Here is a 23,073-nt window from a genome sequence, read left to right on the forward strand (position 1 = left end):
AGCGACAAACAAATGTTATGCTCAAAAATGCCAAGCCAACGTCTCGATCGCTAGACCAGTCCCGGGTTCGATACCGGTCACTGGCGGTTTCTCTTTTTTTACTATTCTCTTTCGAAAGGGTCTAGCTAGGGTTTGTCCATTTTGCGTGGGAGTTTGGGCGAGCGAGCGGTGGGTGAGCGCGCGCTGCCGGATCTGTCGACAGTCGACCAGGTAATCTCTCAGATCTACGGCCGCCGCATTGTTCCTGGTTCGCATTTCTTGCGGAAATCCCTGAGATTTCGTTCCGTCTTGCTTGCAGCGATGACAAGATCCAGCGGAGCTAGGGAAGGTGATTGGAAGTGCTCCGGCTGCTCCAACCGGAACTACGCGTTCCGGTCGCTGTGCAATCGGTGCAAGCAGCCGAGAATTCTGGTCGACACTGACACGCCCCCGGATTCCAAATGGCTTCCTCGGATTGGCGACTGGATATGCGCGGGTCTGTAAATCCTCTCCTCCCCTTGGTGTTTGCGTTTGCGTGCTCAAGTGTTTGCGTCCTGCAAAGGTGTGTGCTCATTTGTAGCAGTAGTAGCAGTAGCAGTAGCAATAGCAAGCACTAGAAAGACCATCTTTTTTTTCTTCCCTTCTTCTTTGGTTCTTTTTCTTTCGATTTTTTCGAATTCAGCTGTTCAAGCTGGCGTGATCCGGGTGCGTTTGTTTTTTGTTTTCTGGTTTTGCTGTGTTGCGTGGGGACGCCTTACTGGATGATGGCTTGCTCGTGCAAGCGTCTTTCTTTCTCCCGCGGTGCTGGTGTGTGCGTACGTCGTGTGGTGGTGTGTGTACTACTACTACTACGTACCAAAAGGCTGTAGCAACAACAACTATGCCTCGAGAGACAAATGTAACAAGTGTGGCAAGCCCAGAGACGTCGCAGCCTTGCCACTGTCTGTAGCCGCCGCCGCCGGGTCGGGTGCCGCGGTCTCGGCGCCTCTCGCCAATGGAGCCGCGCTGGGCCTCAACATGGGGATCATGCCGGCTCCAATCTCGCTCGGCACTTGGAACATGAACGCTGCTGCTCTAGCCAGAAGCGTCCGCTTGAGTGACAACACTTTAGGAGGTGTTGGTGGCGGTGGCGGAGGCGGTGGTAACTGGCGGATTGGGGACTGGACGTGCACCTGCGGCTACGTGAACTATGCTTCGAGAACCACGGTATGTCTCTCAAAATCCTTTCTTGGTTATTCCTTTTCTTAAGCTGTTTGTGATTTGCTCTGTGCAGTGCAAACAATGTCATTCTTTGCCAGCGATCGCATTGCCGCAACAAAACTTGGGTACAGTTGGATATCAAGGTATTCAAAGCTACGCATTGCCACAACTCTCACTCACGTTCCTCTTGTGTCTCGTGCCGGAAACTTTAGTTTCTGGGGTGAAGCGCCAGGCCTCAGATGAGTTATCAAACGATTGGGTAACCAAGCGTCCACACGTTGATCTCTTGCACCAGGCCTACATGGTAAGTAACTCATGCTTTTCTGTTTAAACGCTCTCACTGATTCTTTTGCAGGCATCTTTTACTTCTTGCGGAGGATGGAACGACCGTTCAGGGCTTGTCCTCGGAGGGCTCAACTTGATCCCAAACCTGGGACTTCCCAATCCAGCAGCAGCGGCAGCGTTGCAAAACCCTCCAAACGTCGGAAAGGGGTGCGTAGATCTCTCACGTTGTTTCGAGCTTTGATACCATTGAATCACTTGTTTTGCTCTTCAGAGCCAAACACTGGCGCGCTGGAGATTGGATTTGTACAAACTGTGACAACCATAACTACGCATCCCGGGAATGCTGTAACCGGTACGTTATAGGAGGAGGAGATCTTGCAGTGCTAAACGCTCGCGTTTGTTCTTCGCAGTTGTGGACGTGACAAAGACGCGGGTCGGCCCATGAAAGCAATGTAATGCTACTCGTAACCGCTGATTTTGTATGTACCATTAACACCATTCTTTGCACTGGGAATCTAGTCAAAGATGGTATTTGATTTGGGCTGACTATGTAAGGTTGACTTGTTTGCGCTTGGTCAACAATAGTCTAAACTCAAAGGATGGAGATCCACCATTTCTTTCTCAAGTGGACAGTGATCCCACATCATCCATTGTGATCCATTTCCTGCTCGGAGATCCTTCATGGCCACGCACTCTTGGCCCTCCACTTGGATGCACACCACGCTTCCCTGCCGCCGAGCACGCACTCCGTGAAGAATCACTTCCACTGTCTTCCCGGCGATGCCACTCCACTCGTAGTCCCACACGTCCGAGGCAAGCTTGGCACACTTTTGGGTGCCATCTCCGTTGAGAATGTAGATGTCGAGGTTGTCGTCGTCCAGGACAAGCTTGAGGTCCCCAAAGTCGCCAGCCCCCGCATAGACGGCCTCTATCCAGTCCCTGTTCTTGAGAGATCTCCTCTGGAACCGAAAACTACACTCCGACTTGGCGAGCACCGACCACGCCTCGGTCGCAAAGTCGAACGTCAGCAGCCCTTGCAGCTCGAAGCAGTCGTCTTCCAGGCGCCACGAGTACTTCCCTGGCCGGCTGCGTGCTCCGGCAAGAGCAAAGCATCCACCGAGGTCTGGCATGGCTTGCGACTTTCTCCAGGATCCACTCTGGGAAGTATAGACGTAGGCGTCCTGGCTATCCTCATGCTTGGCGCAGACAATGCTGAAACATGGAAGGCCGTCGGCTGCGTCGCTCACCCAGAAGCCCGTGATGTAGGCCTCGTCCTCGAGAAACCCGCAAGCTTGGAGCTCCAGACACGAACAGGTTGCCGGGTTGAAGACCACGAACTCCAAACCGGCACCTCTCGAGTTCCTCTTTAGCAAGACCAGTGTGGCATCGGCCGCTACGAGCTCGTCCCAGCAAGCCGGCGATGGAGCTGGCATTCTCCTCCAAGTCTCGCTCTCGATCGAGTAGAAGCACAGGAAGTTCTTGATGCATTTGAAGGCGGCTACGAAGCCAGGACCTGCCACCTTTTGCTCCTCCGGAACAAATCTCGAGATGGCCCTGCTGCCTGTGTCGATCTTGAGAGGGTAGAGGGAGAGCATGCCTTTGCGGAGTGGACAGTGTGGCCAAATCGCCCAGCCCTTGGGATTTCTGGAGCTATCTCCCTGGGTTGCGAAGCTTGAGTTGTTTGCGAGCTGGATGCAAACGCCGTGGTTTTCCTGCTTTTGGACGCGCATCTCTGCGTGGCAGCCGGGAGCTCTCAGCCATTTCGGACCAGGCCAGGGAGGAGAGCCTTTCGCAAAGAGGGTGTTGCCGCAATCCATGAGAACTTCCATGTTTGCTCCCGCGTAGCCCACACGCACTCGCGGAATCTCTTCTTTTCTCTGCCGCTTGCGTTCCTCCCGGTCGATCGATTCATCCTTTTCCTGGGCAGCACACCACTTACACCACTTCTCCTGGGCAACGTCGAAGCTCCGGATCTCCTTGCCCAGGCGCCACCAAATCACGCCATCCTTACACGCAGGTCCATTGGGTCTCTTCTCCCAAAACGTTGGAGAGCTTTCAAGCCGTTTCCACGCCTTACCCTCTGACTTGTAGAGAAATCCATCACCATCGATCGACCCAGTTCTTCCTTCTGGAAGAAAATCCCTGCCTATACCATCCACCACGACCCTGTACCGCCTGGACGCTTGGTCCATGCTAAATCCCGCCAGGAATGGCTCGCCATCCATCGCCGGGAGCTCCTCGCAGCTGCCCTTGCCTGGGTCGAAAACTAGAAACACCGTTTTTCTTACCCCCTCGGCGATCCTCCTCTGGAACAGCACGAGCCAGCCATCGGCGGCGACAAGATCGTCCCAGGGCACGGACGGCGCTGGGATGGTGCGCCACAGGCCCGATCGAGCCGACATGAAGCACAGGAAATCCTTGGTGCCGTCGAATGTCGCGACGAAGCCCGGATCGAGCCGCTCCATAGCTCTTACCTAGAGTCTCCCGCCAAAGAATTCGAAAACAATCAAACCTATTCCTAGACTGGAGTCGCTTTGACTGGTCAATTTTGGTCACTTACACTTGCAGCTGGATCAAGCTCCAAGCCATGACTTCCATCCAGCCAAGACGTTCAAAGACTGGATCGGGAATGGCACTCACATTCCTCATCCTGGAAGTTTTCGCCATGTTGTTCTTACGCGAGAAGCTGGAAGTCATTGTTGCCGAGAAAGGTTGCGAAGTCTCACTAGTCCTTGATCAGGCCTGCTGATCTCATGCGCCATCTCATGACGTTGGGCTTGAGAGGGATCCCGCTGCATCCTTGTAATCAACTAGATTTCGTGTAAATTAAAGCTTATCAGAGAGTTCTCGGAAAAACTCAATAAGGGACAAAAAACTTTCGGTGGCCTACATGTCGACTTGCTGATTCCTAGATTTTTCCCATGTCAAAAGGTGTACAGGCAAATGTTATGAGTCAATACTACATTTTCCGCTGAAAGGACAAGTGTAAATTCTCAAACGAGAGGGCTGAAAAAACAACATATAACAGACTAGCATATAAGAAACTACACTGGAAAAGTCCAAAGCTGGAAATCAAAAGCTGAGACGTGTGGATTGTTCACATTGCATGAAGGATGCATTTTCTGCCAATGGATTTGGCCGTGAACCTTGCCGCCATACATGCTTTCATGTCAACGTAGGAACGCTGGCAAATTTGCGTAGGGCAGATACGGTTACGTAAACCGGGGATGGTCAAAGAATGTTGTCTTTGCTCGTTTTGGACTTTTATGTTTACTCGCCTGGTCACTCTGTTACTCGGTTAGTCGGTTTGGTTGATTTAGCCGCCTAAATCAAAACCAAATTTGAGCAATTGCAGCACAGAGTGGTCAAACTTTGTATGCCACTCGTTTACATGTTTTAAGAGTTAATTTTGCAGGAATTATTTGAGCACACGAACCTTCTATTCTTTAATATTGATCAATTTAGACATGTGCTTCCGAAAGCTTGCATGAAAGGATCTGGAAAGCAGCGAGAAGCTACTTGCTCAAGAACTGGTCTCTAGTACCCACACGTACCCATCAACGTATAATACAATATTATTCAGAGAGAACAGTCCAACCACGGACAACTATTTTCGTCAGAGTTGGACGGCTTGGCCACCTATAAGAAAGAAACCCAAGAACCGCCTCAACGCATTTCTAGCAATTTCTTATTTGATCAAACTACATTCTCATAGAGTGTGAATTCACGCATTGATCAGCTCTCCATCATGGGTTATCCCAAGGACAAGATCGCGTTCATGTATATCCACAGGGAGAGGGGCGAGGTGTGCTTCATCTCCCAATCCGCATCATGGCATGTCCCGGTTGCCGATCAAGGAGGCGATGGTTTCGTGTTTTCTTCCATGGTTGCGAGCACGGCCGCGGAATTAGAGGCGGCCAAGAACGCCACGCGCTCCACCGCTCCAGAGATCCATAAGTACAATATATCCTTTCTTGACGCCGCGAGCTCATCAAGCTGGGAGGCGACTGTGTACGAGAGATACATTGGCAATGGATTCGAGGGCGTGGTTTTCTCCATGGATGAACCAGCGCTGGAGTCGAGCGCGACCGATTACTTGGCCACTCTCCTGCTGGACAACAGCGTCATGACGAGGGATTGCCTCCTGGAGCCATTCGCATCGCACACTCCACTCGAGGTGGACGTGATCGCCTCCAAGGTGGTGGACATCATCGAGGCAAATTACATCCACTTCCCAAGGCACGACCAGTGGTTCACTAGCGGGGGCAAGCAGAGGTTCGCGGACAAGGTGAGGTATCACGTCGCAAGAAACGTTCCTCTCGAGTTCATCCTTCCAGCTTTCCCGGTGAAGTCGTGCAACTCCGACAAGACTTTGGGGAAATACCCCGACAAGGCCGAGGAGCTCGCAATTCATTCCATGAAGATTGTCGCGGACCTCATCAAAGCCGTGTACGCCCCCGGTGTGCACTACAACGTCGTCTCGGATGGCCATGTCTTCTCTGATCTCGGTAAAGATCATACGATCGATCCAAGCTCTTTTCATGACTAAAGCTCTGTTCTTGCAGTTGGATCTGACGATGCTACCGTGGATACATACGGAGAGATGTTTCGCGAGATGGCGCACGATTTGTATCCCGGCTTGGTCAGCTTCTACCGCCTAGACGAATTCTTGCTGGACAACCACAGCGACGAGAGCATAGAGGAGCTCGTTTCCGGCACCGAGCTGGAGCATCCCGTCGCCACCGACCTCACCTCCAACGCCGAGACAGCGAGACGAGCTCTCATCCGCTTGTTTGGAAGTGACGAGTCGGCCGTGCACAGGGACATCAAGGAGGACCCGGAGACGCGCAATTTGTACCGCGGCTTCTCCAGGTTCATGCTTGAGGATCTCTACGAGCACAAGAGCTGCAAGAGTCTCCCATCGAAGTCGGCCAAGAAGAAGCTGTGCAGCCAAGTCGGCTTCCTCATGATCCTGAGGAACCGCGCCTACTCGGCGATGGTGGAGTGGCTCTTTCCACTGCAGCTCCGCGTCTCCATCCACCCGCATCCAAACCGCGGCCCCAAGTACGGCATCAACGTCATTCACTCCTCGCTCGTGGCGGCACAGCGCTCCTCCGAGGAGAGGAACTTCCACATACCGACGCCGTGGCACAACACAGTCGTGGAGCTGGCCGATGGCAAGTTCTTGCTGCTGCACTCCAAGGTCATCCGGGGATGGGGATCGGGTGTGGGAGATTTGGCTTGGGAGCTCGAGCATGAGATGCTGCTCAAGCGTGACGGGTTCGAGATGGCGCTTGTGAGGTATCCGGATGGGAGGCCCAGCCACTACAGGCAAGTGAGTGTGTGCTAGATTAGGCTCTAGAGCTCCAAAACAATTTTCCGAACTGTAGGCCCAATTATTCTTGTCGATACCAATTCAACATAAAATAAATGAAAGTTGATGACTTGTTCGTCAGCAAGAATTCTGACGCGGACTCAGATTCCCTGGTCAACTCGGACCAATTTTGGCTTGCGTGATTGGAGGAATTCAGAAATTTAAAGAGAATCTAAGCTGGGCTACCTTTCCAGTTCGCTTGCTATTGGCGCTTGTCAAGAATGTCGGCCTAAGAAAGCTGTCCGCTGAGAAATATTTTCGCTCGGCACGGACTCTCCTGGTTCCACGCTATCACTTTCCAGGATCCGAAATTCAGCTTCTTTGTCTTTCTTTGTCTTTCTTTGTCTTCTTTGTCTGTCTTTCTTTTGTCCCTGTTTATGAAAATCTGGCTGTTTGAAACCTTATTCTTCGTGCTAGAACATCTAGGTGATAGTCTGGCCTTCAGAGCAACAAAGTAAGTTTAGCACTCCGGGTAATCTGTTTTGGAGATGGTTGATGGAAAATGTAGCAAATGGAGAAGAAATGAGCTCTCATTTGACATTCAGATCCATCACGAGTGCATTCTTCACGGCATGCTTGAAACTCGGGGAGGAGAAGCATGGGGAGAGCTGCGTTGAGGAAAGTATGCTATCAGGGACATCCAAATCAGGTTCATTATCAAAATCAATTTTTATATTGTACAGATCGTCTAGGACACGATAACCTAGACCATTTAAACAGTTAAATGCAGGAAATGAAGTTTATCTTGGTGGCGCTTGCAGTACTAGACTATTTGAAATCAAACACTTCAAATCGAGTATCAACGGCAAGAGGCCAGATTATCTGGATGTTATAAGTGAATCCAAATCGATGAAGACCAGCCCACACGTTCCAGTGTTGTAAAGTATGTTTCCTGCTCTTTGCAAAATCGCTGCAGCAGACGCCTGCAATGAGGGAATCCAACCGTCCTCCTCGGGGAAAAACTCCATATCTATCATGAAAAACTCCGCTGGATGTTGATTTCATATCGCTGAGAGAACTTGATGACACGGGGAGACATCCAAGGCCGCCCTACTCTAAACAGAAGCTCATCAGACGTAGATTACTCGCTGCTTGTGCACGAGTCCTCTGTACGATGGTTGCTTCCTGCTCTCGCAGCGTCCTGATCTTTGACGGCAACTGTTTCCCTAGAGTCAAGGTTCCATAAAACAGAGCATGAGGTCACCAATGGAGGCCAAGGCCCTGGACAGTGTAGGGAGATGGTCAGAGTCCTGAAGAACTTGTAGATAACAAGGAACGGAGTGAAACTGGTAAGCAGGCTTGTCGATGTATGTTGCAGCTCCCCGAACTCGTATATGTGGTCTGGCCAACTCGATCACCAGAATAGGACAGCACGACAATATGAGTAAGTACTTCACGACCTCAATTAGAGTCTCTGCTCCCAACTGTTCCGCTAGTATGGCAATGGTAATCCATTCTCTAGGCCTCAACCTTGATATCCGCATGCTGTGGCCGTTGTTCGAATAGGTAAACTTGAGCTCCACGCCCTCAAGAGGTAAGAGCCAAGACAAGCGACTGGGAGTTAGTGAGCAACGTCATGGAGATGAGCAGAACGGGAAGCCGAGGTTGGGCAATATTTTGAGTCTTGGGACATTGAAGGCTGTCGAGAGAGATAAAAAACAAGAGGATAGCTAGCACAAATCCGAGATCTGACGAAAAGCTATACCAGATCAAGAGCAAAATTGACGCCGATGTTAAACCAACCTTCTTCCTTGCTAGAAAAATCATTGTTCGTACCCCTGACAAAATCGTATGTCTCCCCAGGAGAAAATTAGGCGTGAGTTCATCTCATAGTACCGCATTTTTTTCACAACTTAAGCGGCTGTGAGACAGTGGATGCGGCATATAGGCACTATGTGGCCATCTATTCTAGTGGAAAACAAGTATTTCATGCCTGGACCAGGGACTGCCGTGATTCCCACCACTTTGGTTTCCATGCCCTTGTCACTGGAACTTCCACTTCATGCCCATAACGTTGCCCAAGAGCCTTAAACAGGCGCTTCCACCCCAAGTACAAGCCTTCCACCACCAAAGCCGCCAGATCCTCTGGAGGAGAAGTTTTGCTCACTGCGCCCTCTCTCGTCAACCTCAGCGCGCCACCTTCCTCGCTACGATCGAACTCCTGCTCTGCCTGGGCCCTTTCGAAGCATTCCCGGTAGTCATCCCCGTCCACAAACGGAGGGTCCTGCTTCATACTTTCCACCAACAAGGTATTCGGGAACGGCGCAAGTGACTGCAATAGCTTTGCGAGCAGTACTCTCCCGATTCTTCCATTCCCATCCTTGAAAGGATGGATGTTCTCAAACTCGAGGAAGAACCGTGCCCCGAGCTTGAGAAGTCTCTCAGTCCGGTCGTGACAATCTCTCGCGAAGAGCTCCTCTAGCTCCCCATTGGTTTCATCCACGAGCCTGTGAAGAGCTCCCTCCACGTCCGAAGGCCACATGAAAACATGCGGCAAGTTCAGTGTCGTCATGGTGAAGGCAACCTCGTCCTCTCGCCTCAGCCTCCCGGCGATGCCTGCCTTGCTCGAGCCCATCAGGCACCTGTGCGCATCCAGAATTCCAGAAACGCTCAACCTCGGTGCCAAGTTTGGATTGCTTCCTTGGAGCTGGTGTGCAAATGCCCTGTGGAGGCAACGCATGGCTTCAGCCTCTTGGCTCATATCTTGAGAGCCATCCAGCAGCGCGCCTGCGGCAATCGCCTCCTGGGTCTCTTTATACAACTCAAAGCCCTCGCCTTCGATGGCGTTCACCTGGAAAAGAAAAAGCTCCAATCCTTCCCCATTCGAGTAGACACTCTCCGCCCATTGCCGCTGCTCCTCGGGAAGATTCACAAACCTGCTCATATTCTCTTGAATCCCGGCGAGAATTTCGCTGGTGTTAGGCACTGCATCGCCCACGCGCGATCGCTCCACTCTCCAAAAAGGGCGCTCCACACAATCGTACTCCCACATCCACATCAAAACCCTAGATTTCCAAGGGCATACAAGGGGCGATAATTTTCCATGCAGCTCTTTCGAAGGTGCACCACAACTCGAACTTCTCAAGTTACGTCGCTCTCGACTCATGGATCGCATTCGAGCATCTCTGGAGACTGTGCAAACAAGTTTCCAAGATTGTTGTGGTCTTCTCTCTCCTTCCATTCCCACGCTCACGTTCGCCCAGGCCACTCTGAGGTCCTTGCTCGCTCTTGCTGAAGACTGCAGGGAAAAATTTCTTAATTTTCTATCGAAGTTCAAGCTGATTGTCGGTGTGGTTTTCACTGGACTTGACGCAGCTGAAAATCTAAAGAAAATGAAAATAAAAACAGTGGACACCTGATGGAAAAGCGCTATTTTCGTGTGTGTGTTAACGATTGTTATTCCCTCCCAGATTGTTAAACTTTACGACCTTCTAGGCAGCACACAGTGTGATTGTAAAGCTTTGACGACCTTCTAGGCAGCACACAGTGTGATTGTAAAGCTTTGACGACCTTCTAGGCAGCACACAGTCGGTCAAGGGAGCAAATTTCGTATGTGGCTTATCACATTAAGATCCTTGTGAGCAAAAATCTGTGAGATGAGAAAAAAATTGGTGCCTATGACTATCCAAGGCTCAAGCCACATAGACATTCTTCCCGGAGAAGTGCTCCGTGTACACCTCGTGCATGTAGTCCCTGTAAGTCCTGCTGCGGTACTTTGCCGGACTCTCCTGGCTCACCAGCTCTGGAATCGGGCTGATCTCCGCATCTAGTGACGGCCCCAGGAACGCCCCAACGGACAGCCTCGAGCTCTTCGAGTTCACCATCACCCTGTGCAGTATGCTCTTGTATCTCCCATTGCTCAGCTTCTGATACAAGACAACCAACCAAGACTAAGATCAATCCACAGTTTCTCAAAAAGTTTTCGACTGCTGGTACCTCTAGCTGATCGCCCATGTTAACCACCAGCATTCCCTCGAGTGGCCTCACATTGTACCAATCCTCGCCTTGCTTGAGCTGCAATCCCCCGACTCCATCCTGGAGCACAAACGTGAGGCCACCACTGTCGGTGTGACCTTCCATCCCCAAGGCTTGCCTCGGATTCGGGCAAGCCGGATAGAAGTTGGCTCTCGTCAGAAGAACCATGTCTTCAAATGCTTCCAGAAGACGGTTTGTGCGGAGGCCAAGTCCCTCAGACATGACCAACAGCATCCTCTTCCCGAGCTTGAAGATGTTTCTGGCGTACTCGGATCCAACGTCCCTGTTGCATATAGAGCATCAGCAATCTAGAGCAATACCATAATCACGGAGTGAGATACTGACTTGTAGCTGGCTGGGAACGCGGGCCAGGGGTGCGCTCCGAGGGACTCTTCCTTGAGCCACATCTGGAGGTGGTCGTGCCACTCGAGCTTCTCTTCCTTCGAAGGCATCATGCTGGTGCAGTAGCGGACGGGCGTGAAGATCTCCTCGGTGTAGTACCGCATCTTGTCCTCGCTGGGCGAGTTGAAGAACTCGAGAGCACACCTCATCACGTCCTCGGTGTGAATGCCGTGGTTCTTGAGCTGAACAAGAAGTACATCCATTTAGCAAACATGTACTACAGGAAAAAGACACTTCTTGAAAACTTACGTAGAACATTCCGTACTTTGCGCAAGCGTCAACGAGATCCCTCTCGAAGCTCTTGCTCGCCAGATCGACTATCGGCAGCACCGCGTACCGGGAGACATCGGCAGCTCCATTCGGCATCATGTATCTGTGGAGACAAGTGATGACAAGTCTCCACGTCAGCAAAGAAGACAAGTCATTCATCCAAGACACCAACCGCCAAGCGTCACACCCATACCGTTATGTACATAACCATACCAAAGCAATGAAGTCGACAGAGCATTCCGCATACACAAAAAATCACACATCTACATGGTATCGGGTTCGTTTCGATCCTGATGGCGAAACACTGGCAAACACAGCAACGCGACGAGCAGGACCGCGCTAGGGCTCTCGCAGCCCTTGCTAGGGTGGAACGACGGATTCAAGACCGCAAGCGAGCGCAGCGTGATGCCCAGCCGTGCCTCTGCCCTCATTGTCGCTCTGTGTGCACAGCGTGTGGGCGTCCCTTCCAGCGATTCCCACCGCCTCCTCCCCCTCCTCGCTTCTAGCTTACTCCGCTGTCGTGTCCTTTCTCCTAGAAAATAATGGCTACCAGTACTCCACCTCGCTCTACATCCAGAACCACCCTAGCAAGCACCATGGCCATCCCGGCTGGCAACTGGGATGCAGGATGGGAGAAGCTACTCCAGAAGTTCACGGGCGAGAACTTCACAACTTGGAAGACCAAAGTCCAATTAATCTTAATGGCAAAAGATTGTTGGGATTTGGTGGAGGGAACCGAAGTGAGACCTCCAGATACAGAAGCAGCCTTGCAGGCTACTTGGGACTCAAAGAACCACAAAGCCCTTTCCGTGATTGGACTGGGTCTTGGAGATGAATTTATTCATCTCCTTGATCTAGAAAAATCCGCCAAGGCCAATTGGGACTCCCTTTCCCAAGTCTTTGCAGCCAAAGCCGCTAATGCTAAATTGGTTCTGACCCAGAAATTTTTCTCCCTACGCATGCAGCCTGGTGAGACAATGGCAACATACATCGGGAAGCTCAAGGGCTTAATGCAGCAGCTGAAGGAAGTAGGTGCTGCAGTTTCCGATGACTATGCAAAAGCCTTCTTGCTGTACTCTGTATCCCCAGAGTTGCAACAATCGTCCTCCATGCTTTCTTTTGTCCCAGGCAAAACCATGGAGGAGCTCTACTCTGATCTGCTCGAGGAAGAGCGCAAGATTGCCGAGCGTCAAGCTGCCCATCAAGGATCCCCTCAGGCTGCTCGTGAGCAGGCCTTGTTTCTTGGTAAGAAACAATCGAGTGGGGAGCAGAAGAAAGGAGGCACTAGCCGTGGGCCTCGTATCTCTTCTGCTATAACTCCCAGCTCTGGATCTAACTTCTCCAAGAAGAAAAAGGGTCCTTGCAACTATTGTGGAAAGATGGGGCATGTCGAGCGTGAGTGCCGTGCAAAGAAGGCTGCCACCCAGCGCATGCTTACCCAGAGCAACTCGTTGTTGATGATGGCTCTTTACCCATCACCGGTGTCTGCTCTTGAGGTTCTATGGTTGGATAGTGGTGCCTCCTTTCACATGACTCCCTTAAGGTTTGCCTTTCACACTTACAAAGCTCTTCAAGCTCCACAACAGGTTTATGTCGGCGACAAGCGACCACTCCAGGTGGAAGGTCGTGGCATGGTGGTGATCAGGCTATCCGATGGACCTCTTAAGGAGGTTCATCACGTGTACTTTGTACCTGAAGCAGGGCAGACAGTTCTTTCTATTGGTGCAGCCTCAGATCAAGGCTTTACTACCACCTTCTTCCCAAAAGGGTGTACCATCCATGGTCGTGATGGTACTCCTGTAGCCAGTGGCGTGAGGTATGAAACACTCTACCGTTTAAACGCAGAACTGGTTTTTCCAGCTCAAGTGCTTGCTTTCCGAGCACAAGACACCATTGAGCTCTGGCATGCTCGTTTGGGGCATGTCAATGAACGAGATCTGCATGCCTTAGCTCGTCACCAGCATGCTAAAGGCATCACGCTCCCAGCTGGCCATCTGGGCGTGTGTGAAACTTGCTATCTTGGGAAGCAAGTTCGCCTTCCTTTTCCATCGAGAACCATGGAGGACCAAGCTACAGGCTTACTGGATCTGGTTCACAGTGACGTGTGCTACCTGCCCGTGGAAACACTCAGCCGCAAGAGGTACTTTGTATCTTTTATCGATGACCATTCCAGATATGCTGTGGTGAGCCTTCTCCACGCCAAGAGCGAAGTGTTCAACCACTTTAAGTTTTTTAAGAGCTGGGCAGAGACGTCTACTGGTCGAAAGATTCGTGTGTTACGCACAGATGGTGGTGGAGAGTACTTGAACAGAGAGTTTCTCAACTTTCTAGCTGAGGCTGGCATCGTTCATCAGTACACGACAGCCTATACTCCTCAACAGAACGGTGTGGCAGAGCGCCTCAATCGCACTCTGCTAGAGACTGTTCGTTGCCTTCTCCAGCACGCAGGCATACCCAACTCCTTTTGGGGTGAAGCTATTAACACGGCTGTTTACATCCGTAACCGCCTTCCCACAAGGAGCACTGGTGTGGTTCCTTATCACGCTTGGACTGGGAAGCGTCCTCAGTTAGGGCACTTGAGGGTCTTCGGCTGTACAGCGTATGCTCGCATTCCAGATGCGATTCGGCAAAAGCTGGATCCTAGGAGCCAGAAGACCATCTTCGTGGGCTATCATGCTCATTCCAAGGCCTACCGCCTCTATAATCTTGCTCTCAAGAAGCTCGTGGTCAGCCGAGATGTCTCTTTCAATGAGCAAGAGCTTTATCGCCACATTCAAGGTACTATTCCTTCCAGTTCTAACTTGGTGGACTTGACCCCAGTGCTGGAAGACGAGCTCACCCACCCACCAGCACCAGCAGTCCAGAGGCTGCTTGTCCCAGAAGGAGGAACACCTCCTCCACTTGGTGATGAGCCTTCTCCAGCAACTCCGCTGCTACCAGCTCCTCTGGTCACTTCGGTGGCTACTAGCAGCAACACTACTTCATCCAGTGAGCAGAATCTTGCTGCTACTGTGGATGAGCTGTTTGTTGGTGAAGAAACAGTTGGAGGATCTTCCCACTCACCTCCAGATTCTTTCATGACACCACCACCTCGTCAAGAGATTGGAGCTGTTACCCGTTCAGGACGAGTGAGCAAGCCAACGGTCAAAGCTCTAGAATCTCTTGCTCAAGCTCCACGCAAGAAGGGATTCTATTGGGCCATGAGCTCCATTGCTGAACCTCGTGGCTACCAGGCTGCCCTCTCCAGTCCTGATGCCTCACACTGGCAAGCGGCCATGCAGGACGAGTATGACTCACTGATCAAGAATGGAACCTGGACATTGGTTCCCCTCCCTCCTGGCAGGAAGGCAGTCACAGCCAAGTGGCTGTTCAAGAAGAAATATCGAGCTGATGGCAGCATTGAGCGCTACAAGGCACGATTTGTAGCTCGTGGTTTCTCTCAGATCCAGGGAGTTGATTACTCTGAAACTTATAGCCCTGTTGTAAAGCTGACAACAATTCGTGTTTTGATGAGCCTTGCAGCTGAGCTCGACCTGGAGCTCCATCAACTTGATGTGAGAACTGCATTCCTGAACGGTGATCTTGAGGAGGAGGTGTACGTTGCCCAGCCTCCTGGGTTTATACGTCCCGGACAGGAGCATCTCGTCTGCCGCTTGCACAAGGCTCTCTACGGGCTGAAACAAAGCCCCAGGTCATGGTACACTAAAATTAACAGCTTTCTAACCTCGTTGGGCTTTACTCGCAGCACGGCTGATAATAATCTCTACATATATCGAGATGGCCAAGGATTTTTATTCTTAGCCTTATATGTGGACGATACAATATTAGCCTCCAATCAGATGCGACTCATCCACCGCATCAAGGCCTCTCTCGCTGCTAAATTCGAGATGACCGATCTGGGAACCTTGCACTACTGTCTGGGAATTCAAGTTTGCCGGGATAGGCAACATGGAGTACTTGAGCTCTCACAGGAGAAATACATCCATGACATTCTCCAGAGGTACTCCATGCTTAACGCTAATCCAGTGGCTACTCCTATGGAAGCAGGCTCAAAGTTGTCCAAGGCTTGTAGTTTGACATCAACCTCTGATGACACTCCCGAGGAGGAGACCACAACACTGTACCGTTCAGTGGTCGGGAGCCTCATCTACTTGATGGTCTCAACTAGGCCTGACCTTGCATTCAGTGTGGGAGCAGTCTCAAAGTTCCTGGACAATCCATCACCCTCACATTGGGCTGCTGTGAAGCGGATCATGAGGTATGTGAGTGGCACAAGGAAGTTCACACTGAGATATGCAAGAGGAGATGGAGACAACGGCCTGGTGGGATTCACAGACGCAGACTGGGCAGGAGATCCAGATGACAGAAGATCCACCTCAGGGTATGTCTTCATGTACAACCATAACGTGGTTAGTTGGTGTTCCAGGAGGCAGCAGATCACTGCGATGTCATCATGCGAATCTGAATACATCGCAGCTGCAGCAGCAGCGAAAGAGGCCATCTGGCTTAAGACGTTGCTGCAGGACCTCGGGATTCAAATTCCAGCAGTCAAACTCTACTGCGACAATATGTCGGCAATAGCGTTGACTCGGGATGCGAGATTTCACTCACGCACCAAGCACATTGAGTTGAGGTTCCATTTCATCCGGGATCAAGTCAACAATGGAACAATCAACCTGGAATTCTGTCCGACCAGCTCAATGGTCGCTGATATCCTAACGAAGTCCTTGCCTCGAGTGAAGCATGAACTCTTCCTCAAATCATTCCGTTTGACTGACGGTGCGAGCCTTGAGGAGGAGTGTGGAGACAAGTGATGACAAGTCTCCACGTCAGCAAAGAAGACAAGTCATTCATCCAAGACACCAACCGCCAAGCGTCACACCCATACCGTTATGTACATAACCATACCAAAGCAATGAAGTCGACAGAGCATTCCGCATACACAAAAAATCACACATCTACAGTATCTGTCCGGAACGCTGTCCAGCGTCCCGTTGCAGCTGTCAACAAATGCCTTGATGCCAGCCATGGATGAAACTGTGTAAGCAAGAAAGCTTCAAAGATGAAAAATGGAAATGTAAGGCTTTCTCAACTTTGAGATGCGGATATCCGTGTCCCCCCAGTGCCCTGCTTATATAGTTGCAATTTTCAAGTGGGCAGCACGAAGATGCTAAGAACGTTACCATTGCGCCGAATTCGGATCCGCCCCCGCTCAAGACCATTTTGTGGACCTTTCCGTATCCGTGATCTGACCAGCGTCCACATGCGGCCTGCCTCGGATCCACATCAAGCGTCAAAGCTCAACTTAGTTGACCCACCGGAAAAATCCATGAACCTTCGCAATTGTCACGTTTTCTAGTGTGCTTTGAGAAACGAAAAGATCGTCCACGCAAGCGACGGCTGCATTCGGGGCGTCACATGGACTGCAATACGAACAAGCATAAGAAACGATCAACTCCGAAGCATCCAGACACCACGAGAGTCTGTCGATCAACTTGAAAGCATCCAGACACCACCGCCAACTGACAAGTCTGAAACTCAGCTCGCGGATATGAATTGCACCCGTAGTGCTCTGCAAGTCGTCGACATTCTCCTTCTCAAGCTTCCAGCGCTTGCAGCTACAGATGGTTCCAAGTTCCGGTGAGAGGGAAGGACTACAGGCTCGTCCAGCATCGACACGTGGCTCATGGTGATCGCAACTTCCTGCGGCCTGGGAACCGTGTCTACCTTCTACAGCAACTTGGGCCAGCTGAGCGACTCCACCGCGAGGATGAACATCTTCGTGGCTCTCCTCAACATCTGGGACTGGTAAGGTGTGAGTACAAAGCGACCGCAGATAGCTGGGAGCACTATGTGTTTAACGCCCTCCCTGCAAGCAAATGAAACAACGCCCCTGTAATAGCAAAAGCACAATGTATCAAGTGTGCTACACACTCCGGCATACCTGTAACTTTATCAAAGTGCTTAGCAGCGTTGGAGCATTTTGGGCCTCGAGAAGGTGAAAAGCGAATAAGAAAAAGAACCTCATTAAATATTTCTGAAAAGGAAAACAGAAAAGATTTCTTTTTCTTATTCGTTGGCACATTACAAGCTCGTTTGCGGATTGAAAGTGTACAATGGACACAAGTGCATCAATCCGAGTGGTGAAAGCGCTTGTATAGGTAAACTGCTTGGTAAAGCGAACTTGGACGGGTCAGCCTCTCGTCCTTCGCATATTAACACATACCCAGCACTCTGATGTTCCCACCAGATCCTGCAACTCGTCATTCATCCTGCAAAAGAACCACCGATGTTTCTAAAAAGTACGCTGTACATATCTTACTTTGAGAATGCGAGCTCCAGAGCTCTCGGTGTACCACTGCTCGAATGCGATCCATGAGTCGAGATCGGCATAACTTGAGAATTTCGAGTTGTGGTGCACATCTGTTACCTTTGGAAGAGCTGCATGGAAAATTACTACAACTCGCCTCCATCTTCACTGCTGGTGTGCACCTGGAAATCTCTCAAACATTAGGAATTTGATGTGGATGTGGGAGTACGATTGTCTGGAGCGCGGGTGGAGCGATCGCGCGTGGGCAATGCAGTGCCCAACACCAGCGAGGGTTCAAGATTATATGAGCAGGTTCGTGGATCTTCCCGAGGAGCAGCGGCAATGGGCGGAGAGTGTCTACTCGAATGGGGAAGGATTGGAGCTTTTTCTTTTCCAGGTGAACGCCATCGAAGGCGAGGGCTTTGAGTTGTATAAAGAGACCCAGGAGGCGATTGCCGCAGGCGCGCTGCTGGATGGCTCTCAAGATATGAGCCAAGAGGCTGAAGCCATGCGTTGCCTCCACAGGGCATTTGCACATCAGCTCCAAGGAAGCAATCCAAACTTGGCACCGAGGTTGAGCGTTTCTGGCATTCTGGATGCGCACAGGTGCCTGATGACCTCGAGCAAGCCAGACATCGCCGGGAGGCTGAGGCGCGAGGACGAGATTGCCTTCACCATGACGACACTGAACTTGCCGCATGTTTTCATGTGGCCTTCGGACGTGGAGGGAGCTCTTCACAGGCTCGTGGATGAAACCAATGCGGAGCTAGAGGAGCTCTTCGCGAGAGATTGTCACGACCGGACTGAGAGACTTCTCAAGCTCGGGGCACGGTTCTTCCTCGAGTTTGAGAACATCCATCCTTTCAAGGATGGGAATGGGAGGATCGGGAGAGTACTGCTCGCAAAGCTATTGCAGTCACTTGCGCCGTTCCCGAATACCTTGTTGGTGGAAAGTATGAAGCAGGACCCTCCGTTTGTGGACGGGGATGACTACCGGGAATGCTTCGAAAAGAGCACGAGTTCGATCGTAGCGAGGAAGGTGGCGCGCTGACACAGAGCATGAAAAGAGCTTGGATCGATCGTATGATCTTTACCGAGATCAGAGAAGACATGGCCATCTGAGACGACGTTGTAGTGCATGTAGGAATTACTCGTGGTGTCTGGATGCTTCGGAGTTGATCGACAACACCAGCACCGTTCGAATGTGATCGAAGCTCAGCTTGGACAACCAGAACAACCACAAGTAGTACGATGACCAACATCGAGGCTGGAAGCCTGCTCGGTATGCTCCCCTCAATGACTGTGACGACGATGAGATAGGCCCTTAAGGCAAAGGTGGGGTAGAGGAACGAGCTGAGAATGGACTTGTCGCTGGACTTCTCGACGACAGGCCCAGGCCCGAGGAAGAGGCCAAGCAGTAGATACAGGAACGTTGGTAGAAGCCCAAGGAGGAGCTGACATGGAACTGGAAAAAAGTCTGGAACACAACCGCGAATGGCCAGGAAAGCCATGCTGGTACCGAGATGATGTTATTGACGGACTCTTGCCTGTAACACAGGGAGATTTTGAGCTGAAGCTGGTGAGCGTGCCTCCGGTGCATGCTATCAGGTAGAAGCCCGACACTGCGATGACCCAGCGATTGCTGGCGATGGAGAAGAGCTCCCTCGCCATTGCTAGAGCCATTGCCGACTTCGCAGGTAATAATCGTTTCTTATGCTTGTTCGTATTGCAGTCCATGTGACGCCCCGAATGCAGCCGTCGCTTGCGTGGACGATCTTTTCGTTTCTCAAAGCACACTAGAAAACGTGACAATTGCGAAGGTTCGTGGATTTTTCCGGTGGGTCAACTAAGTTGAGCTTTGACGCTTGATGTGGATCCGAGGCAGGCCGCATGTGGACGCTGGTCAGATCACGGATACGGAAAGGTCCACAAAATGGTCTTGAGCGGGGGCGGATCCGAATTCGGCGCAATGGTAACGTTCTTAGCATCTTCGTGCTGCCCACTTGAAAATTGCAACTATATAAGCAGGGCACTGGGGGGACACGGATATCCGCATCTCAAAGTTGAGAAAGCCTTACATTTCCATTTTTCATCTTTGAAGCTTTCTTGCTTACACAGTTTCATCCATGGCTGGCATCAAGGCATTTGTTGACAGCTGCAACGGGACGCTGGACAGCGTTCCGGACAGATACATGATGCCGAATGGAGCTGCCGATGTCTCCCGGTACGCGGTGCTGCCGATAGTCGATCTGGCGAGCAAGAGCTTCGAGAGGGATCTCGTTGACGCTTGCGCAAAGTACGGAATGTTCTACGTAAGTTTTCAAGAAGTGTCTTTTTCCTGTAGTACATGTTTGCTAAATGGATGTACTTCTTGTTCAGCTCAAGAACCACGGCATTCACACCGAGGACGTGATGAGGTGTGCTCTCGAGTTCTTCAACTCGCCCAGCGAGGACAAGATGCGGTACTACACCGAGGAGATCTTCACGCCCGTCCGCTACTGCACCAGCATGATGCCTTCGAAGGAAGAGAAGCTCGAGTGGCACGACCACCTCCAGATGTGGCTCAAGGAAGAGTCCCTCGGAGCGCACCCCTGGCCCGCGTTCCCAGCCAGCTACAAGTCAGTATCTCACTCCGTGATTATGGTATTGCTCTAGATTGCTGATGCTCTATATGCAACAGGGACGTTGGATCCGAGTACGCCAGAAACATCTTCAAGCTCGGGAAGAGGATGCTGTTGGTCATGTCTGAGGGACTTGGCCTCCGCACAAACCGTCTTCTGGAAGCATTTGAAGACATGGTTCTTCTGACGAGAGCCAACTTCTATCCGGCTTGCCCGAATCCGAGGCAAGCCTTGGGGATGGAAGGTCACACCGACAGTGGTGGCCTCACGTTTGTGCTCCAGGATGGAGTCGGGGGATTGCAGCTCAAGCAAGGCGAGGATTGGTACAATGTGAGGCCACTCGAGGGAATGCTGGTGGTTAACATGGGCGATCAGCTAGAGGTACCAGCAGTCGAAAACTTTTTGAGAAACTGTGGATTGATCTTAGTCTTGGTTGGTTGTCTTGTATCAGAAGCTGAGCAATGGGAGATACAAGAGCATACTGCACAGGGTGATGGTGAACTCGAAGAGCTCGAGGCTGTCCGTTGGGGCGTTCCTGGGGCCGTCACTAGATGCGGAGATCAGCCCGATTCCAGAGCTGGTGAGCCAGGAGAGTCCGGCAAAGTACCGCAGCAGGACTTACAGGGACTACATGCACGAGGTGTACACGGAGCACTTCTCCGGGAAGAATGTCTATGTGGCTTGAGCCTTGGATAGTCATAGGCACCAATTTTTTTCCTCATCTCACAGATTTTTGCTCACAAGGATCTTAATGTGATAAGCCACATACGAAATTTGCTCCCTTGACCGACTGTGTGCTGCCTAGAAGGTCGTAAAAGCTTAACAATCACACTTTGTGCTGCCTAGAAGGTCGTAAAGTTTAACAATCTGCGAAGGAATAAGAGAAATTTTCGTTAACGGGTGTCTTATTATATAAATAATTTATAGCTGAATTTTTGTAACGTTCAGGTGTCCACTCTTTTTATTTTCATTGGCTTTAGATTGTTAGCTGTGTCAAGTCCAGTGAAAACCACACCGGCAATCAACTAGAACTTCGATAGAAAATTAAGTGTGCTGGGCGGGAACGTGAGCGTGGGAATGGAGGGAGAGAGAAGACTTCCACAACAAACTTGCAAACTTGTTTGCTCAGTCTCATGCTTTTTGTTGGGCACTCCAAAACAGAATATAGAATAAAATAGATTATCCAAAGGAAACCTGAAATATACCACATACAAGATCCTGGGAGCAGTCGGCTGCGGCTTCGTAGGAGTATCTCGGAGGTGTCCGAGATACTCCTCAGAAGTTTGGCATTGGACGGCCGTTCGTCTTCGCTGCTGTGGTTGGCTCTCTAGCGCTCGGCAACTTGCTCATCGCCTTGGGCCTTCCCGGTGCGTTGTACATCGGCTCCATCATCATACATCGCAAAGGGGATTGGGACGTTCGTCCTGTCGGTGGAAGTTGGGGGTGTGTTCTACGATCGGCAAGCCAGGAGATATCGGGGCCCTGACACGCTGGAGACCGGGCTCTTGTGCCACGGTGCCAAGTGCTACAGCGAAACCTTCTTCGTCATGGCCGCCACCTGTTTGTTTGGGTGCGCCATTGCCGGAGGCGAGGCCCAGGTTGATGAGAAAAGTTGCTGCTGCTGACGATGCTAGCAGAGCTCTCATCTTCCAATTTTTTTTTTTGGTTCCAAGCTATACAAGAACCAAAGACTTGAAATTAGCACCCAGAACCAAAGAAAAACAAGAGTAGAATAGGATGAATGCGTTTTAGAAATAGAGAACTCGCCGGAGGGCGACCAAATGCTTTATTTCTCATTCCACTGGAGGGCCGTGCATTTCAATCGGAGGGAAGAATGCTATCATCCAGCGCCAGAGCGCTTGGGATCGGTCGATCTATAATGCAGGATCACCAGAGCCGTGCCTTTAAACCTGATGATCGCCACAAGCCCTTTTAGGGCTTTTTTGCCCTTTTGATTTAGTTTCCTAATCTAATCTAATCTAATCTCGTGTGCTGTTTTCCATGAACTCCGGCAGGAAGAACCACGTCGTCATGATCGTGGGTGTGGGAAGAGCCTGTGCGGACACCGCTGGAGCATTCGATCCGCTAAAGCAGAACGCCACGAAGGTGAAGATCCCCTCGGAGATAGACCCGGTGGTGATTGCCCAAGAGGGCGCAGGAAGTTCGCCGATGCGAAGCACGATTTGATCATTCTTGACACAAGTGGAAGACACAAACAAGAGAATGAGGAGCTTGCCGCTGCTAGAGTCTTTTTCTTGGCTTAAATTAATGAGGATACTTAGCATTTGCTCTCGAACTTTACAGAACCCCGATTTGATCATTTTCGTCATGGATAGCAGCATATGGCAAGCTGCGAATGATCAAACACTGGCCTTTATAGAGAGCGCTAAGGTCGGTGCTGTTATAATCACCAAGATGGATGGCCGTGGCGGAGCTCTTAGTGCGTAACTATTCCTTTAAACCTTGACAATTGCCTTTTGGTTTTCCAGTAGAGAAAAAGCTTTTGTCGGTAACTTCTAATTCGACTCCACATGTCTTTCCAGGCATGGGAGATATAGCTGGTTTTGCTGAGAAAATCAAAGAGGTTGTTCCAAGTGAATTGCAGCCAGAGTTGGTGTAAAACTTGGTGGATGGAAACATCAGTTTTAAATTCTTGT

General features: G+C 50.9%; 4 protein-coding genes across 4 annotated transcripts; 3 read left to right on the forward strand and 1 right to left on the reverse strand.

The window, feature by feature from the left end:
* The first annotated feature begins 123 nt into the window (after positions 1-123).
* On the forward strand, positions 124-2,011 carry LOC9634351 (nuclear pore complex protein Nup153). Its single transcript, XM_024670979.1, has 8 exons — positions 124-210; positions 299-475; positions 842-1,185; positions 1,253-1,322; positions 1,392-1,483; positions 1,535-1,671; positions 1,736-1,816; positions 1,875-2,011. Exons 2-8 carry the CDS (start codon positions 301-303, stop codon positions 1,918-1,920), a joined length of 945 nt encoding a protein of 314 aa, XP_024526747.1. The 5' UTR covers positions 124-210; positions 299-300; the 3' UTR covers positions 1,921-2,011.
* A 2,082-nt stretch (positions 2,012-4,093) lies between these two features.
* On the forward strand, positions 4,094-7,235 carry LOC9634352. The gene is made up of 5 exons (XM_002966370.2): positions 4,094-4,204; positions 4,666-4,761; positions 5,180-5,972; positions 6,030-6,795; positions 6,944-7,235. Exons 1-5 carry the CDS (start codon positions 4,094-4,096, stop codon positions 7,233-7,235), a joined length of 2,058 nt encoding a protein of 685 aa, XP_002966416.2.
* A 3,149-nt stretch (positions 7,236-10,384) lies between these two features.
* On the reverse strand, positions 10,385-11,582 carry LOC9634353 (flavanone 3-dioxygenase 2). The gene is made up of 4 exons (XM_024671416.1): positions 11,465-11,582; positions 11,159-11,397; positions 10,775-11,096; positions 10,385-10,704 (listed from the first exon to the last, which is right to left on the reverse strand). The coding sequence occupies exons 1-4, from the start codon at positions 11,579-11,581 to the stop codon at positions 10,471-10,473; spliced, it is 912 nt and encodes a 303-aa protein (XP_024527184.1). The 5' UTR covers position 11,582; the 3' UTR covers positions 10,385-10,470.
* Positions 11,583-19,900: 8,318 nt separating this feature from the next.
* Positions 19,901-21,125, forward strand: LOC9634354 (flavanone 3-dioxygenase 2). Its single transcript, XM_024671409.1, has 4 exons — positions 19,901-20,107; positions 20,175-20,413; positions 20,476-20,797; positions 20,868-21,125. Exons 1-4 carry the CDS (start codon positions 19,922-19,924, stop codon positions 21,099-21,101), a joined length of 981 nt encoding a protein of 326 aa, XP_024527177.1. The 5' UTR covers positions 19,901-19,921; the 3' UTR covers positions 21,102-21,125.
* The last annotated feature ends 1,948 nt before the right edge of the window (positions 21,126-23,073 follow it).

This window comes from Selaginella moellendorffii, unplaced genomic scaffold (genome assembly GCF_000143415.4).
Source record: "Selaginella moellendorffii unplaced genomic scaffold, v1.0 SELMOscaffold_7, whole genome shotgun sequence".
Lineage (NCBI taxonomy): Eukaryota > Viridiplantae > Streptophyta > Lycopodiopsida > Selaginellales > Selaginellaceae > Selaginella > Selaginella moellendorffii.

Excerpts from the sequence above, each read along its gene's own strand:
- LOC9634351 (XM_024670979.1), top strand. The coding sequence starts at position 301 with ATGACAAGATCCAGCGGAGCTAGGGAAGGTGATTGGAAGTGCTCCGGC. Across the intron at positions 1,186-1,252 it reads ACTATGCTTCGAGAACCACG|TGCAAACAATGTCATTCTTT; the intron begins GTATGTCTCTCA and ends TGCTCTGTGCAG. Across the intron at positions 1,323-1,391 it reads GGGTACAGTTGGATATCAAG|TTTCTGGGGTGAAGCGCCAG; the intron begins GTATTCAAAGCT and ends CGGAAACTTTAG.
- LOC9634352 (XM_002966370.2), top strand. The coding sequence starts at position 4,094 with ATGGCACTCACATTCCTCATCCTGGAAGTTTTCGCCATGTTGTTCTTA. Across the intron at positions 4,205-4,665 it reads TCTCACTAGTCCTTGATCAG|GGCAGATACGGTTACGTAAA; the intron begins GCCTGCTGATCT and ends AAATTTGCGTAG. Across the intron at positions 5,973-6,029 it reads CCATGTCTTCTCTGATCTCG|TTGGATCTGACGATGCTACC; the intron begins GTAAAGATCATA and ends CTGTTCTTGCAG.
- LOC9634353 (XM_024671416.1), bottom strand. The coding sequence starts at position 11,581 with ATGCCGAATGGAGCTGCCGATGTCTCCCGGTACGCGGTGCTGCCGATA. Across the intron at positions 11,398-11,464 it reads CAAAGTACGGAATGTTCTAC|CTCAAGAACCACGGCATTCA; the intron begins GTAAGTTTTCAA and ends CTTCTTGTTCAG. Across the intron at positions 10,705-10,774 it reads ACATGGGCGATCAGCTAGAG|AAGCTGAGCAATGGGAGATA; the intron begins GTACCAGCAGTC and ends GTCTTGTATCAG.
- LOC9634354 (XM_024671409.1), top strand. The coding sequence starts at position 19,922 with ATGGCTGGCATCAAGGCATTTGTTGACAGCTGCAACGGGACGCTGGAC. Across the intron at positions 20,108-20,174 it reads CAAAGTACGGAATGTTCTAC|CTCAAGAACCACGGCATTCA; the intron begins GTAAGTTTTCAA and ends CTTCTTGTTCAG. Across the intron at positions 20,798-20,867 it reads ACATGGGCGATCAGCTAGAG|AAGCTGAGCAATGGGAGATA; the intron begins GTACCAGCAGTC and ends GTCTTGTATCAG.